This window comes from Carassius auratus, chromosome 34 (genome assembly GCF_003368295.1).
Source record: "Carassius auratus strain Wakin chromosome 34, ASM336829v1, whole genome shotgun sequence".
Lineage (NCBI taxonomy): Eukaryota > Metazoa > Chordata > Actinopteri > Cypriniformes > Cyprinidae > Carassius > Carassius auratus.
The window spans coordinates 22,369,055-22,385,970 of record NC_039276.1 but is presented as its reverse complement, the minus strand read 5'-3'; the positions used below and the strand labels follow the sequence as shown (position 1 = coordinate 22,385,970).

The 16,916-nt window shown below is 36.5% G+C and overlaps 1 protein-coding gene across 1 annotated transcript in view; it reads left to right on the top strand.

Moving 5' to 3' along the window:
• LOC113053544 (N-chimaerin-like) overlaps window positions 1-8,242 on the top strand; it is a 47,444-nt gene extending 39,202 nt beyond the window's left edge. Inside the window, exons 9-13 of the mRNA XM_026218667.1 lie at window positions 3,275-3,448; window positions 3,918-3,995; window positions 5,493-5,630; window positions 6,014-6,119; window positions 7,316-8,242. Coding sequence (XP_026074452.1) covers window positions 3,275-3,448; window positions 3,918-3,995; window positions 5,493-5,630; window positions 6,014-6,119; window positions 7,316-7,487 — 668 coding nt within the window. The 3' untranslated portion in view covers window positions 7,488-8,242. The remainder of the gene's footprint in view (window positions 1-3,274; window positions 3,449-3,917; window positions 3,996-5,492; window positions 5,631-6,013; window positions 6,120-7,315) is intronic.
• Window positions 8,243-16,916: the final 8,674 nt, after the last annotated feature.

Below are 16,916 nucleotides of genomic sequence, written 5' to 3'. Positions count from 1 at the left end.
ATTAAATGTCTACCTACAAGCCACTGATGTGTTCTTCTGTGCCACGTCTGTAGTGCAAATGAATTTTGTTACTGATTTTATTTGATCGGTAACTTATTATTCGTATTCCATTGTTTGAATTAGAAATTCAGCAAAAAGCTTATAAAAATACACTTTTGAATTTGACATAAAGAAAACTTACTTTGAATAAAGTTAGAAAAAAATGCCCCTGTAAATAACATTAATGTGTCCGATTAGGGATGCATGATAAATATCGGATATTAATGCGCATCTCGTCAGTAAAGCCGGTTTTACAATCAGCGGTAAATCTCTGCACGTGCGTGATTTCAGCATTTACTACACAGAGCTGTTGTTCACTGACCGAACATGATCTTGGTTTTGCGCAGCTTGTCACCACACGTGTAGAGATTTACCGCTGATTGCAAAACCGCTTTACTGACGAGATGCACATTAATATCGTGCCGATATTTATCGTGCATCTCTAAGTGTAATATTACTTTTTAAATGGGAAGTCTAACTTTTGTTATTCTTCAGAAGGCGCTCCTGAATTATTATAATTTTTTGCTCTGGACCACTGATTTGTTGGAAACGAATGTGCAGAGGATGTATTGCAAACCCAGGTGTGCATTAATTTTCAACAATTCATTGCACCAGAGTCATTTACAGCCTCAGACACTGTGAAAGCGTATAATGCATTTAACAGAATGGCTATTTTAGCTCTACTAAAGGTTTAAACTACACAGAAACATGCGCTCATTCTCAAACAGAGATGTGTTTGTTGTATGCATGTGTGACCTGATGTGTATCTGTCCACATGTGGGCCAGGGGTCACCTCTACACCAGTTTGCCGAACAAGGTCTCGGCAGACCCGAGCGAACAGACTGAATGCATTAGAGATGTGCCCTCTATTAGAGCCTGTCTCCTCCGCTTATCATAAACCTCGCTCTTCTTCTTCAAAAATAATTACCGTTCTGCATGGCTGAAGTCTCAGGACGACAGAGACGCTCAAGGGGCTTTTTTTAAATCACACACTGCAGAATCTTTACAATAAGTGTCAGCCAATAATTCAGTATTCGCATTAGATTAGACTTATTTCTAATTCCAGCAGTCAAAAGGAAAGAAAAATGTCTGTTGCCTCTCATTGTTTTCGAGGTTAAAAAAGGAAATCAGCCGCCAGCTGCATGATTAAAATATGGGGTCAAAGATGTAACATTATTTTTACTTCATCTTCATCTAACTTCATCTTAAGCTCTTAAATGACAATGGCATTTAAAAAATGACATAAAACATAATGTCATATTTAACATAAAACGCAATATTCATGATTTACAAATGGCATGTTTATGAATAATGCTTTTGCAGCACCATGACAAAATATTTTTGTAAATCACGTTTAAAAAAAAAAGAATTGTTTAGTTTTTTTTTATATTAAGTAGAGTAAGATTCAAGGAAGGTGTAACTTGCCGTTTATATATAGTCAAGAGAGTGTGAATAATTGAATATTATATTTCTAAGAAAGTAGCAAATCATTTTAAGATCGATTTTTGCTTTGCATCATCTTTAATTGTTATTGATCTGTAGTAGACAATCTTAGACTGATGAAGGGATTCAGAATGAAAGTCTTATGGGTTTAAATCTTGCAGGCAGTCAGAGAGCAGCGCGTCTGGCCCATTTACTGCAGGAAATGAGGTCTGCTGAAGCCCCCAGGACTGACAATCACTGCCCACTCCAGCAGTACATTTGAGTTCAGATCTGAAGAGCAGCTCCCTCCCTCCCTCTCTCTCTCTCTCTCTCTCTCTCTCTCTCTCTCTCTCTCTCTCCTCCAGGTCACTTAGTTTTTAGCGTGGCTCTCTGAACATCCACACATCTGCCCTGAGCTCGCTCGCAGTGTTTTATTCATCTGCTTATTGTCTGTATTTTTCTGCATTCTTGGTCGTCCCCTTTTTTTCTGTCTCTGGTACTTGCTTTGAAGCAGCTGGCCCATTTAGGAGGACGCATTATATATTAATTAGCTGATTTGCTTAAATTTGCATCTGCTGTGAGGGCTTGTGTGTGTGTGTGTGTGTGTGTGTGTGTGTGTCATTAAAGCTATTAGTGATTTCCTGGTAGAAAGTGAAACACTATCAAGATATTGCTCTATTCAACATAACAACAGCCAATAGCATGAGTCTGTTTGTCCCACAAATGGAAGACAGAAAATGTTTGAGAAACAGATTTTTATTTTTATATTTTTCAGGTTCATTCATTAAATGAGAGCGAGTTTTCATATAAATTGATGTAGATTTCTCATTCTTGCGTAAAATGTTTGTACAGTTGTTCTTGCTTAAATTGTCACATTTAATGTAAATTGTAACAACATGTTCTTTGATGGATTCAGGTTTTTAGTTTTGATTTCACTTATTTTTACAGGAAAACAACTACATTATTACGTTGTATTAAGTTTTTTTATTTATTTATTTCAAGAGAAAATATATATTTGGTGAAGTGTTTTTTATTCAAATTAATAGTTACACCAAAAAAAGAAATACAATTCTGTCATAATTTTCTCACTTTCAGGTCATTTCAAACCTGTATAACTTCTGCTTACCGTAAAATGTTATTTTGAAGAATGTTAGTAACTAAGCAGTTTTGGTTTCTATTGTTTTCACCTGTACAGACAAAAAACCAATGTAAGTCAATGGTCACCAAAACTGTTTGGTTTCCCAAATTATTCGAAATATTTGCTTTCATGTTCCACACAAGGAAAGTCATACAAGTTTGAAACAACGTGAAGTAAATGATGACACACTTTTTATTTTTGGCTTACAGTAACCATCCTGTAAACTATTGTTTATTTTGTTTTTTTTATTTATTTTTTTATTCAAACTCCAGATTCTCAGAGATTTTTTTTTTAGGGTTATGAAGCTATTAGCTGCCTGAAATTGCTCACGCATATTTTATAAGGCACCATTCGTATTCCTGGCATGTTCTGTCATCGCCAAGGTGACACCACCAGCCAATCAGAGGCGCCGACATCACTGATCCGAGGTCAGGAGAGGTCACTGATTAAGCAGAATGAAAGCACTAAAGCACATCTGCCTCAGGATCGATGATATCTGTGCTGTACACAACATACTTCTTCTGTGATTTCAGCGTATGACTGAACATAGTGGATTCACTGATTGATTCAGCCATTGTTTTGACAGGAATGATGACATTAAGGGTTTTTTTTTCAGCTGCAGTGTAATTGATTTAAATCTTGAGTGTTTTGTGTGTGTGTGTGTGTGTTTCTCAGACTGTGGGTTGAATGTCCATAAGCAGTGCTCGAAGATGGTGCCCAACGACTGCAAGCCGGACCTGAAGCACGTGAAGAAGGTGTACAGCTGTGACCTCACCACGCTGGTCAAGGCTCATAACACCACACGGCCCATGGTGGTGGACATGTGCATACGAGAGATCGAAGCCCGAGGTGACTAAACCACTGACCATCATCTACTCTAAACACTGACAGCCGTTCTTATGGCCAGTGGCTTATATTATTTTATGATTATTTTATGTTGAGTTTATTCATTCAGTTTTTGTTCTGTTGTGTTGTTTTTTGTTGTTGTGTTTTTGATTAATTTGTTTATTTGTATTTTTTTTATTCTCGACATGGTCAGTGGTATATAGTGGTACAGTGGTATATAACTTTCTAATAAAAAAAAAAGATTGCTTATACTGATAGCCAATATTATGATGGATTTTTTGTTGTAGTTGTTCACCCCATTATCATTTTTTTAAATATTTTTTTATAAATGTTTTTGTTTGTTTCTTTCTTTTGTTCTGCCCATTATTATTTATTTTTATTTATTTTTTATTTATTTTTATTTTTTTCACAAGATCAGATTTTCCAATAAACAAATAATAATCAGAAACTGCTTGCTTGTCTTGTCTCTCAGGTTTGAAGTCAGAGGGTCTCTATCGAATCTCTGGATTCAGCGACTTTATTGAAGATGTGAAGTTATCGTTTGACAGAGGTGAGTGGCGTTTTGTCTTATTGTGTGCCGTACTGATCCGCCAAAACCCCCACATCCCTACACACACACACACACACCTACACGCGTATCTGTGTGTGTAATCCTGATAAATCCCGTACACATGCTCGCTGCTGCTTTTTTAGGTCAGTCTTTGTCTTGCGTATAGAGCTGTGGGTTTATGTAATGTGAAGTGCCACATTTGTAGGAGGATTTTGGCCCATCTGTTAGTATTCATATGCATTACTGTTTCATAATGCCTCTCAGATGACATGAGGACAGTACCAGAGAAAGTAAGAGGGGATATGAACATGCAAGAGAGAAAGAAATCATGTGATCTCTACAGGTTTCTCCTGGACGCTGTGACGGCTGTGCAGTCAGTTCAGTACAAGGAGAGATCTGATAAAGACTGCAAAATATCCAGGACCACTCTAAGAAATGTGGATTAAAAAAAAATCCCCCAAGAATTTTAGATTATTTGATTGGATGTTTTATTTATTTATTTATTTATTTAACACATCAGGGTTTTTAATTTTTACTATTCAAAATTTTTACTTTTATAGTTTTTTTGTTTCTTTTTTTTGTTAATTGAAATAAAGCTCAGATTAAATTAAACATAAATATTACATGAGAAACTTTAAAATATTAATTTTAAAATCTTAAAACTAAAACTTTTTTAAAATAATAATAAATGTAACAAAATTACTAAAACGTAATCTTAGAATAAAATTAAAATAAATAAAATGTAAAAATAAATAAATAAATAATAATAATAATAAAGGCAGTTATAAATATTAATAAATACTGTAATAGTAAGCACTACCATATGTCTCTTATGCTCACCAAGGCTGCATTTTATATATATTGAAATGGTATTACAATTAGTTTTTTATTGTATTGATAATAATAATAAAATGTAATTTTTTCCTTTTATGAAAAGATTCATTCCAGTTGTTTCCACAAAAATATTAAGCAGCACCAACTGTTTTTAACAATAAGAAATGTCTCAATCATTAGAATGATTTCTGAAGGGTCATGTGACACAAGATAAAAGATGCTAGAGTAAAGCATAGAGATGATGACAATTCAACTTTGCATCACAGGAATAAAGAAAAACATGTTTTCAATTTAATAATATTTCATGGTTTTCCTATATTTATTTTTGTTCAAATAAATACAGCCTTGGTGGGCATTAAATATTTCTTTCAGATAAATTTAAAAGACTTCAAATGTTTGGCCGGGGTAGTGTTTAAATAATACTGAAATAACACTGAAACCTGGAATACAGAAGCAGTTATATGGCATAGAAACACTGCAGCATCACATCACAGAAGTATTCTCACAAGCTCAGAAAAAGATCAAGTTAGCTAAATGTCTCCATGTTCAGTCCCTGGAGCAAACAAGAGCGCTGTCAGAGCAGATAAGTGCAGTTTCAGCAGCACAGGACTGACTCTCCCTGGAGTGTGTCTTTGATCTGAGTGTGTGTGTGTGTGTGTTCAGATGGAGAGAGAGCAGACATCTCCGTAAACGTCTATGAAGACATCAACGTCATCACAGGTGCTCTTAAACTCTACTTCAGGGACCTGCCGATCCCCGTCATCACGTATGACGCATATCCACGCTTCATCGAGGCTGCGAGTGAGTCTCACGCTCCACGTTTCATTAACAGTGTCTGACACTCAATTCTCACCTCTGTTTATTGACTAAAAAAAGCTGGATGCATCATAAGCACGAGATATTTGCAATGCTGTGCATTAATGTTTATTCTTCCAAAATAATCACACCAGGGTTTTAGACTTCAGAACTGTCCCAAATGTTGGTACGGGGATAGAGAAAGCTGCAGAACTCAAACGTAATAAACAGAAAATAGAGCAGCTCATATAATATTCAATTTGATGTTCAGAAGCCTTGCTGCCTGCTGTGTTTTACAGATCTGTTTGACAGTCATACTGCAGATGTGTGGAGACAGAGGAGAGTTTTTGACCTGCTTGTTTGTTTGTTTGTTTGTTTGTTTGTGTCAGAGCTGACAGAGCCAGACGAGCGTTTGGAAGCTCTACACGAAGCTGTGAAGCAGCTGCCTCCTGCGCACTGCGAGACACTGCGATATCTCATGGCACATTTAAAGAGGTGAGAAACCTTCAATAACATCCAGTGAAAATCTGTCATCATTCAGTCATCTGAGATCCTTTTTCCTTTGAACACAAACTTTTTCTTTTTTTTATGGTATAAAATAACAGACATTTAACAACAGCAGTGTTTGCCGGAACTTAACCCAAATATAAATCTATATACAAACTTGTGCAGGTAGTCCGAGTCCGTTTAATCACTGTGCTATTTTAATTCGCTGCGTTAAATGACACACAGAAACTTGCTGTCAATTTATTAATAAAATAGCTGCTACTGAATTGCTACATTATATTTCTCATCAATGGGGAGGTAAAATCATAGTTTTTGAAGCGACTAAACTTACAGCTTCATCGTTTGTAGAGAGAGATGCACAGATGCAGGTAATTCACTCACGCGACTGTCATCCCTTGCTGTCAAAATGGCCATATTTGAGAGAAAAGTCTAGTAGTTTGCATCACTGGATTTATAACTGTTGGTCATTTCACATTTCTGTTGAAACATGATTGGCAACATCTTCCCTCAGTCACTTTCAAAATCAAACTGCGATGAAATTTACGCTCCGCGTCTGTGAACAGTAAACCCCTCCCACTTAAATCTGATTGGCCAGCTCATATATTTCGACACTGACGAGGGCTGTTAGACTTTTAAAACCTTCTTGTCATCCTTAAAAAAAAACAGTATTGCATTATGGAGTGCTGCAGATCAGTGAAACAATATCCGATAATTGTGGGGGAAAGTTCGGTCATTTCTAATTATTGAGAGGGGCTTGTCCATCTAAAGCACCATCATAATACAGTTAGTAAAAACAGAAAACATTTTGAATTCACGATGAGTTCATCACAAGCAGCTTTTCCATAAGCTGAGGAGGTAAATACTAATATATAGTGTAGAAGCAATACAGTGTGATTCACACAAATACAAAACACCATCATGGTAACATGCGTCGCAAAATAAAATAATAATGCAAAAAACAACATAAAATATAACAAAAAAATTCTCAAATGTAGGGAACTGTGGGGATGTCTGTTTGCATCAGTTTGCATTGTGATTGTTTTTTCACTTCCAAATCTGTACATATTAGTGTTTTATATTAAACCTTGCACAATTTTCCTATTAGATCTATTAGTTTTGTACCATATTCACAAACTTGTCCTGCTAAAATGGCAGTTGAAATGTATTTTCATTTGTGTCTGCAGGGTAACTCAGAACGAGAAGGATAACCTGATGAATGCTGAGAATCTGGGGATAGTATTCGGGCCGACTCTGATGCGGGCGCCCGATCTGGACGCCATGACGGCTCTGAACGACATCCGCTACCAGAGGCAGGTGCTGGAGTTACTCATCAAGAATGAAGACATCCTCTTCTAGCATCACGCTGACGTTAATGAACCTCTGTACTCTGTGCTCTTCTACTCAGACTCGCTCTGGACTTGAATATGAAGGACTCTTGTATGATAGGACATTTTTTGGAGCAGTACTTACTAACACTTCTTCCCTGGTGTGTTCTCTTCCTGTTTCTTGCATGTCTTCCTCCCCATTTTTGTCGGGGGTCGCTGAAGGCTGTGGCGTACTTCAGGATTATTATGGGATGGCATTGCTCCGTTGCGTCAGGCGCTTTGTTTTGTTTTTGTAAAACATTGTGATTTTGATATTGTCAGTTTTGGAGACACTTTATCTGAAGAGTTGTAAATAAAGATGGTGACGTGGTGAAGGCCTGATGTATAAACTCAATGCTCAGTCTTTATTCACACTGCCCCCTCGGCTCAAATATGAGAGGTTTGTTATTCATGTATGTTCATGCCATGAATGTTTATCTTTGATAGATGTATGGCTCAGCAGGTAAAGTGTTTCAAAATCTCCGATTTGTTTTCATTTTTGGTTTGTTTTTTATTCCTTCTGTTCAGTTGATCTGACTCTGTTCTGCCTTCACATGTCGAAACAGTTACTTCTGCTGTAGACAGGAAGAATATTTACAGTCCATGTACATTTCAGGATCCTTGACCTTAGACTCGCCTTTAGAAAACACTCTTGCACTCACATGACTGCTTGATGTTTTTTGGTTCTGTGTTTTTGTATTTGCTTTAAGCATGAATACGTTAATTTATTAAAATGTACTTTCAGTACAGTGTTCTGGGTCAGTTTATTCAAAAGAAATGTGTTGAAATTTAATTTTTGTTTTATGTTAAATAGTTTTTGAAATGTATTCCATAATATATAGAGTGTAACAGTACGGAAGTAAAAATCCCATTTATTTTTTCTATAGAGCTTAAGTAGCTCCGCCCCTTTTCAACACCACACTCGTATTTCCGCACAGTTAAGGTTTATGACTCAACTCATATTACAAACTTCCCAGTCTACTTATGTTTGTTATGACATCTGCTTCAAACATTACAATGCACATGATAACTTTTGTCAACTATACAATAAGTAAATCCAATTCACTAGCTTATTACCCTTTAAGTGGTCATATGATGTTGCTTTAAAACATTATTTTGTGTATTTGGTGCAATGCAATGTGTAAGGTAAAAAAAATTTTTTTCCCACATATTGTACATTATTGTTGCTCCCCTAAGCCCCGCCTTTCTGAAACATGTCAATTTTTACAAAGCTCATTGTTCTGAAAAGCGAGGTGTGCTCTTATTGGCCAGCTATCCAGTGCATTGTGATTGGCTGAATGCCTCAAGTGTGTGACAGAAATGTTACGCCCCTTAACATATTGTGATGCCCTATGTCTTAACATATTGTGTGATACCCAGTGCAAAAAAACTATAAAACACATTACAAATGAGGCATTTGTTGCATCCAGTGGCACATAATTAATGATTATAATGACTCATACTGTGTTTTTATGTGTTGGGTTGCATATTGTGCCACATAAACATAAAACCATGTCTGCATTTGTGATCGGAGAAATGACAAACAACAAGCACTACTCTACACTGCTCAGAACTCACATTTGAATCATCATTGGCAAATTCTTTAAATATGAAAACATACGTAGTCAGCCCACATTTAGTTTTTTGTTTTTTAAAAATTTAACCGTTTCGTATTCCTATTGAAAACTACGTTACCCATGATTCTGCTAAGAAATTTCAACCCATCAGAGAATCGAAAAAAGCGAATTGCATCAAATGAACACTTTAGCGCCACATTATTTAGCAATAAACATAAAATATGTTGTTTCTACATGCACAATCAGCGTCTTTAAATAAATATTTAGCTATCTTTTTGGCAGTGCTTCATGGGATTGTAGTTATTTCCCTCATTAAAGCTTTTCAGTACACAGACTTTTTATTTATTACATTTTTTTTGCTTCAAATTTGTAATGTTGCGATTCACCTCATAGCTACCGGTAGTTGGTTTGGTTCATGCTTATAACTTTATAAAAAAGACTTAAATAGTTAAATAGTTCTGGGTCCAAGGTCATTTTCACATTTTGGTAACAGGACTTGCAATCCTCATATACAAGAAACAGAAAATTAAGTTTGTTACTTTTACTGACCCTTTGTTGAAAACAAATAAAACATGGCTTTTTTAAAGACTTTCAACCACTATTGTGTGCCCAATTCATGGACAATTAATTTTTAAATTAATTGTAAGTAATTGTATGTTTTTTTGTGTGTGTGTGTGTGTGTGTTAGTTTTAGCGCATGAGCCTGCTGAAGCAGGGCTTGTGTGTGTAATATCTGAAGTGACGACTGATGAAAGAGCCCTGATCCCTGCAGGTCTGTCTCAATCATGCTGATTTGTTTAGAGATGACCACGGACATCACATTCACGCCCATGTTTTAATTGCTAGATGTACATGCAAATCGCTTCAGAGGAGATTTGCATGGCTTCCCCCTGCAGTAACAAAAATGCGGTCAGGCTTTACATCACATCACATCAGAGCAGGTTGTGCATCATGTTTGTGTTTCTGAGGCTCACAGAGCTCAGGGCTTTAGATGACTGTGTGTGTTTCTTCCTCATTCATGACCCTTCTGTCAGCTGCAGAGCCTTCATTTTCCATGAAATACCCTTAAATTATCTCCCATTATTCTCGCTGGGAGCCATGAAGGGCCTTCAGAGCTGCACTCATAAAAATACATGAGGCTTGACGAGCTTTAATGGCTACCCATGGTTTTAGATTTTGAGACCTTTTGTTGTTTTTCTGAATATTATCCCTCATTTTTGTGATGTTAAACTAAGGGTTTTAAAAATATATGTACGTATATATATATATATATATATATATATATATATATATATATATATATATATATATATATATATATATATATATAACCTTAAAATGTTTTAAGGCAATATGATTTTTAAAATGCTTTTATTGAGCAAGGACATATTAAATTTATCAAAAATAAATGCAAATACTTTAACATTATTACAACAAATATATATTTAAAATAAATCCTGAACTTTCGATTCAACAAAGTATCCTTTTTATCATTGATATTATTGATAAAATTCAGCTTTGCATTACACAAATAAAATAGATTTTAGAAATATATTTATGAAGTAAATGCATCCTAGGTGAACATTAATCATTACAAATTATTCAAAAACATTACAAAATCCTACCAACCCCAAAAACAATACAGAATCAGATGACAAAATTAATTTAATAACACTTCTGTATTGATCAGAGATAAAGTGGAAACCGGAGGTATTTATTAAGCTGAGAGTGATCAGACTTCTGTTTTTAAATATGCTTCAGTCAGACACAAGACTGTGCACTTATAAAACGTGTCAACAAAATAGAAAATAAAATAAATAAAAAAAAATGGCAGACATTTAGGCCAAAGTGAGTGAATATAAAAAACGTTGTCATTTATTTATCTTTGTTATTTAAAAAAAGAACCATGATACACAATACAAATAAACCATGTACAGTATGTGTATTACGCAGTAGCATTTAAGAAACTGAATGAACAAATACAAAAATAAAAAACTATACTTCACTGTATTAATAATACATTGATTCTTATTAAAGCAACTGTATTAACGTTCCTCAGTCAAAGGCAGTGAGTGATTTATTTAATTTTTTTATTTAAAATTAAAGAAATAGTTCTAGAAGATTCTGTATTCATTTACTCACTCCCGAATAAGTTTAAATTGAGTTATTAATTTTTATTTGAGATAATTTGATGCATGGTATTTAATTAGTAGTAAGCATTGAAAATACAAATGTGTCATAATAGGTACACATTTCTGAGAAATACCCATTGCATGCATTGTAATGCACAGACTGTTATGTAACATTTTGCACCCAGGCCTTTATATCCTGGTGTACACAGTTAAATACTTTGGTTTTAACAACTAACATGTGTACACATAATGTGCTTGGTGTTGGCAGGTGGGCTGTTAATGCATGTCTTTGCTGACAGAAGAAACAAACCAAACTTATAATAATATCAAATACTCCCAGAGACGAGAGAGAGGTCTAATCCAGACTGAGACATGAGAGGATGCAGGGGTGCGTTCAGGCTCTCCCAGTATGGCTAACAGATGTTCAGCATGGTCTCCATGTTCAGAGTCAGCTTTTACAAGCCTGGTAATCAAATGTAAGAAGCACATTAAGAAAAGGGCAGGCTGTTTGCCCCTGCTGGGACGCAGGGCTCTGTCGGTGCGCTTCAGAAAGCTCTGCGTTTGACTCCTCTGAATGGGCTTCTCCTCTCGGTCAAGGTCGAATGGATTTAATATTTGCAGGGGACACGTGTGGGGGTGTTGAAGGGCGGGTGGAGTGCTGATCTCTCTTAATTCAGAGGTTGCCAAATGTGACAGTCCGGGTCTAAGTAAGATGAATGAAGCATGGTGTTGAGTGTGTCCTGTGAAGGGGAGGAACGGGGAACACTCACCCCATCAGCAGCTCAGCAGGATGGGGGAGGATTTCAGACGGCTCAGGGGTGGGGGTGGTTCTTTCCTTGTGGAGATTTGGGGCTTGGCAGGTAAAAAGCAATTGATTTAAGTCGGTGCTGATAGTACGCGGTGCATTTATTGGGATCATCTGCTAGGGATACTGTGGTTTTGGGAGGCGTATGAGCGAGGGCAGCTGGTGGGGGCAGGTTGTGTTGAATCTGTTGGAGGCGGGCGGCGGTGAAATGGATGTCAGAGTCTGCTATCTGGAAAACGAAAATCTAAATCAATCCAGTCAATCACCATTGTGAGGTAATGGAATGGGGCTCACAATTTTCAGCCCTGTGTGTGTGTGTGTGTGTGTGTATGTGAACATATTTACATGCCAAACACATCCCATTCAAATAAATATATATTCACACGCAAAGGACCTTTTCAATGTCAAAGACAAAACCCTTTCAAAAAGTGCTGTAGTGGTGTAATTGTCATACCATGTTCATATACCATTATATTTTTTTATGGAAAGACCAGTATACAGTACATTTTTATTCTGATCCATGTTTGTTTGGATAAAAGCATCTGCTAAATGTAGAAATTTAAATGGTTTAAGAAGATTATATTAGGTCTAGGTGGATGAGCTGGTGAGAACAGCATACCAGCTTTCAAAATATAAAATGTTTATATAATATATAAAAATGTATTAACACCATAACTGCTTTTGAACAAGTAACATCACAACTATGGTTTGTCAGATGCATCATGGGTAAGAGTGTTGTTGTTCGGGAATATCAGCGGGGATATGTTTTGGAGTCAATACAGTACACTTATGAGTACAAATATATTACTTCCAAACAATGCTAATGCAGACTGAACCATTGCATATCTCTGTAAAACACAGTAGTGATGAAATGACTCACTTGAACAAATCGGTTGAGTAAATCATTCAAAGATCACTTGTTTAATTCAGCTTTGAACAAATTGTACAAGTGAATAATTTAGTTTAATTTGTTTCATTCCTAAACTGAGCGAATTGGTTGAGCTGATAATTCAATGACTCACTCACATAGATAGTGACGTGTTTCATTCCTAAATGGATCAACAGTTTTGAATGAATCGGTTGAGTGAATGATTAAATGACTCGTGCACAAAGACTGTCGTGATGTAACCTGCAGAAAGTCACTGAAAAACATAAACAAATGCACAAACTGAGAATCTGTATGTAATCCACAAATACAAGCAGTGTCATACAGTGAAATGCACTCTTGGATCACCGCTCAGTCATTCAACGTTGAGGACTGATGATCTGAATCTGTGGTGGGCTTTAAGCACAGGGAACAATCAGGTAGCAAGAAATAATTATCTGGCAGGGATTCAGCATTCCACACAATAGAGTTGTATAATATAAACTAGTGTATAATATAAGAATATTTAATGTTCTACAACAGACTGAAGTTGAGCATTAATGCAAATGCATTATAGAGGTATTACTACTGTGTTTGACCGGTTCATCAGCACGACTGCTGCCTGCTGGCATGTGCGCTTACAGCGGTTGACATCAAGAAGAGGCGCAGAGAATGAAAGAAGAAACGTGAGAGGTCTTTTTGCCGACTGATAGTATTCAATTACTGCAGCATCTGTGAATCCGTTTAAATTGCTGGTGTTTTGTTTGCGTAAAATACACAGCATGGTAATTATGTGCAAAAAAAACCTGTCCAAACCTGTGCTAAAAACATATTAGCATGCTTGCAACACACTAACAATCTGTTAAATCCTGCTAGCAACATGTTAGCAATGTTCTAAATCATGTTTATAATATGTTAAATCGTAGTAGCAATATGTTAACAATGTTAAATCATGCTAGCAACATGCTACCAACTTGTTAAATAATGCTAGCAAATCCTGCTTGCAATGTGCTAAATCATGTTAGCAATGTGTTAACATGCTGTTTCATGCTAGCCACATGTTAACCATGGTAACAACAAGCCTTATCATGTTAACAACATGCTACAATTTGCTAACAACACAGTAAACATGTTAAAGGGGGGGGGGGGGGGTGAAATGCTATTTCATGCATACTGAGTTTTTTACACTGTTAAAGAGTTGGATTCCCATGCTAAACATGGACAAAGTTTCAAAAATTAAGTTGTACGTTTGAAGGAGTATTTTTGTTCCCAAAATACTCCTTCCGGTTTGTCACAAGTTTCGGAAAGTTTTTTTCGAGTATGGCTCTGTGTGACGTTAGATGGAGCGGAATTTCCTTATATGGGTCCTTGGGCACTTCTACCGGAAGAGCGCGCGCTCCCGTATAGCAGAGCACTGAGAGCACAGACATTTCACTGATCAGAGCGATTCACTGATCAGAGCGAGAGCGTCGCGAAAAGACACAAAAGAAGTGTGTTTTTGGTTGCCAGGGCAAGACAACCCTGCACAGATTACCAAAAAAAAAAAAAAAACAGCATTAAGGGACCAGTGGATGGAGTTTATTTTTTACAGAGCATCAACGGAGTTGTGCAAGTGTTTTTGTTTTTTCCCTGCATTTCGAAGATGCTTGTTTTACAAACAAGGCCCAGTTTGACGACGGATTTGCGTATGGTTTATTTCTTAAGGATGATGCAATCCCAACGAAAAAGGGTCACGATCGTGTGTTGGAACCGCAGGCGGTGAGTAAAACTGTTGTTTCAACAATTCAATACAACCTTTAAGTTTCTCAAAGTTGTTTCAAACTTTCAGAACAATCAAAAGCCTGGTCATAGCTGGTCGGCAGACTGGTTTTAGAGGGGTTTGGACCACTTCTTTGGAGACCAGCTAAAACCACCTACTTTCATATTATACCAGCTAATACCAGCCATTGTTTATTTTTATTTTTTCAGCAGGGAAGGCTTTTTCAAGCCAGCTTCAAAGTACATTTGCAGACTGTACTCATTTAGTTATTAACATGCTTTCTTTATTATCATGAAACGTTAGAGAGGCTGATGCTGTCAGTGTGTGAACTTCAAACATTTTTCTAAGTCTGATCATTTCCACACACATGAAAACAAATCTCTTTTAGCCGATATCTGAGCATCTGATATCTGAGGTTAGGGGTAATCTGTGCCTGTCATAGCACCTCCACACCACCAGAGGTCACCTTCCCCAGACATCGCTCTCATCCGAACAAAATGTCTTGTTTTCCAGTATTTATAGTCGATAACAAATGTAGTTACAAAGCATTTACTGGCTAATACATTAACTGACATGAAATACTGTTTTGAGATTAAATTTAGCTTGCCTTATACCTTTCTTAAAAGATAACCCAAGATAAAGTGTCCAGATATTTTTGGACAGAGCAAAGAAAGGGAGTGCAAATATAAGGCTGGCACAACTAAGTTATGGGAAATATGTTAATATATCATTTTTTACCACAGAATGGCACATTTTGGCAAGTGGACCAAAAAGAATAAAGAGTATAAAAGAACCTAAAGTCTTGCATGACAAAGCTGTGTTTAGCTGAGGTCTCTCCATCAGTATTTGCACACACTCGGGGCTTTTTCTCCCTGACAACGGCTCCTGTGCATGTGAGCCCTGTGCTGGTGGCTCTCTGGTTGGCTGGCATGGGTCGCAGTGAGGGTGGTGTTAAACCAGGCCCCTGGCAGACTGTCTCTGTGTGTTTACATCCTCCTCATTTCGTCTCCATTCTCCATTTCGCTCTGTCTCTTCTCATATATACACTTCCTTATTCTATTATTATCCAAAAGGCTAGGTTCAGAATTCAATACTTGTGTACTACATATACTGTTATGCTACCTATGCTACCTAAAGTATGTTAAAAAGTATGCAGTATACAATTATATAATATAAAACTATAACAGTTAAATGATCATTAATGATTAGAAACGATGATAGCCTACTAGAATGTGGTGTGATGTTTGTGATTTTGCATTTTTAATCAAATGGTGTGTACATAAAAAAAAAAAAAAGAGTAAAAATAACCACGTTCATCACACCTGAAATGGAAAGTAACACTGAATGCACCACAATGTGGGATACAGTTTTACATGCAGTGAAGATTTGCATACCGCTCACAGTAAATTTAAACCATTTTAGTTGCATGTTTTGTTGCCAGCAATACACAACTGAACCCAGTGGCTTTTCCTCGTTCAGTGCTGCCACCTGCAGTTCACACACTGAACACACACACACACACACACACACACACAGATAGGGCTGGTGTGGCCTGGCAGCTGAAGCGGAAGTGATTTTTTAACCAGAAAGGATGAGTATGAACAATATTGTACCTCAGATTAGTTCAGAGTGAGGTAACACTTTAATTTGATTTAGATATTCTACTGACTATAACTTTGCAACTACATGTCAACTAGCAGTCATTAGAGTAGCTACTAGCAGACTTTCTGCTTAATATCTGCCAACTCCTAATGTTGATGGGTTTTGTGCAGACATTCTACAGGAATAAATTAAAATTGCAAATATTTTCAAATTGAAAATTTTTTATTTTGAATTGTAATAATATATTTCTTAATATTACTGTTTTTGGTCAAACAAACATGGCCTGGTGAGCTGAAGAGACCTGTTGCAAAAACATTTAAATACATCTCACAGACACACGCATTAGAATCACTAACATGTGATTCTCTCCTCAAGTGTTTTACTGTGTGAACTTTGCTTCCTGAAACAACATGATACGGCTATCATAGTATGCTTTTCTTAATTTAGCAAACCTGACACCAGCTGAATAAAAGTTACTGAGCAAAACCGATTTAAGTGAAGTTAAATCAGAGAAAAGCTCACTGTAAATCTGTCTTATTTGCACAACACTTCTCTGTTTCAGCCATACACCTATTTCACAGAAATGTGCTCATTTTATATGATCTGTAGATTCATTCACACATTTGCACTACACTGCGAGGATCACGCTGAGAATATCTGAATCGACAGTGACTCTTGTGCC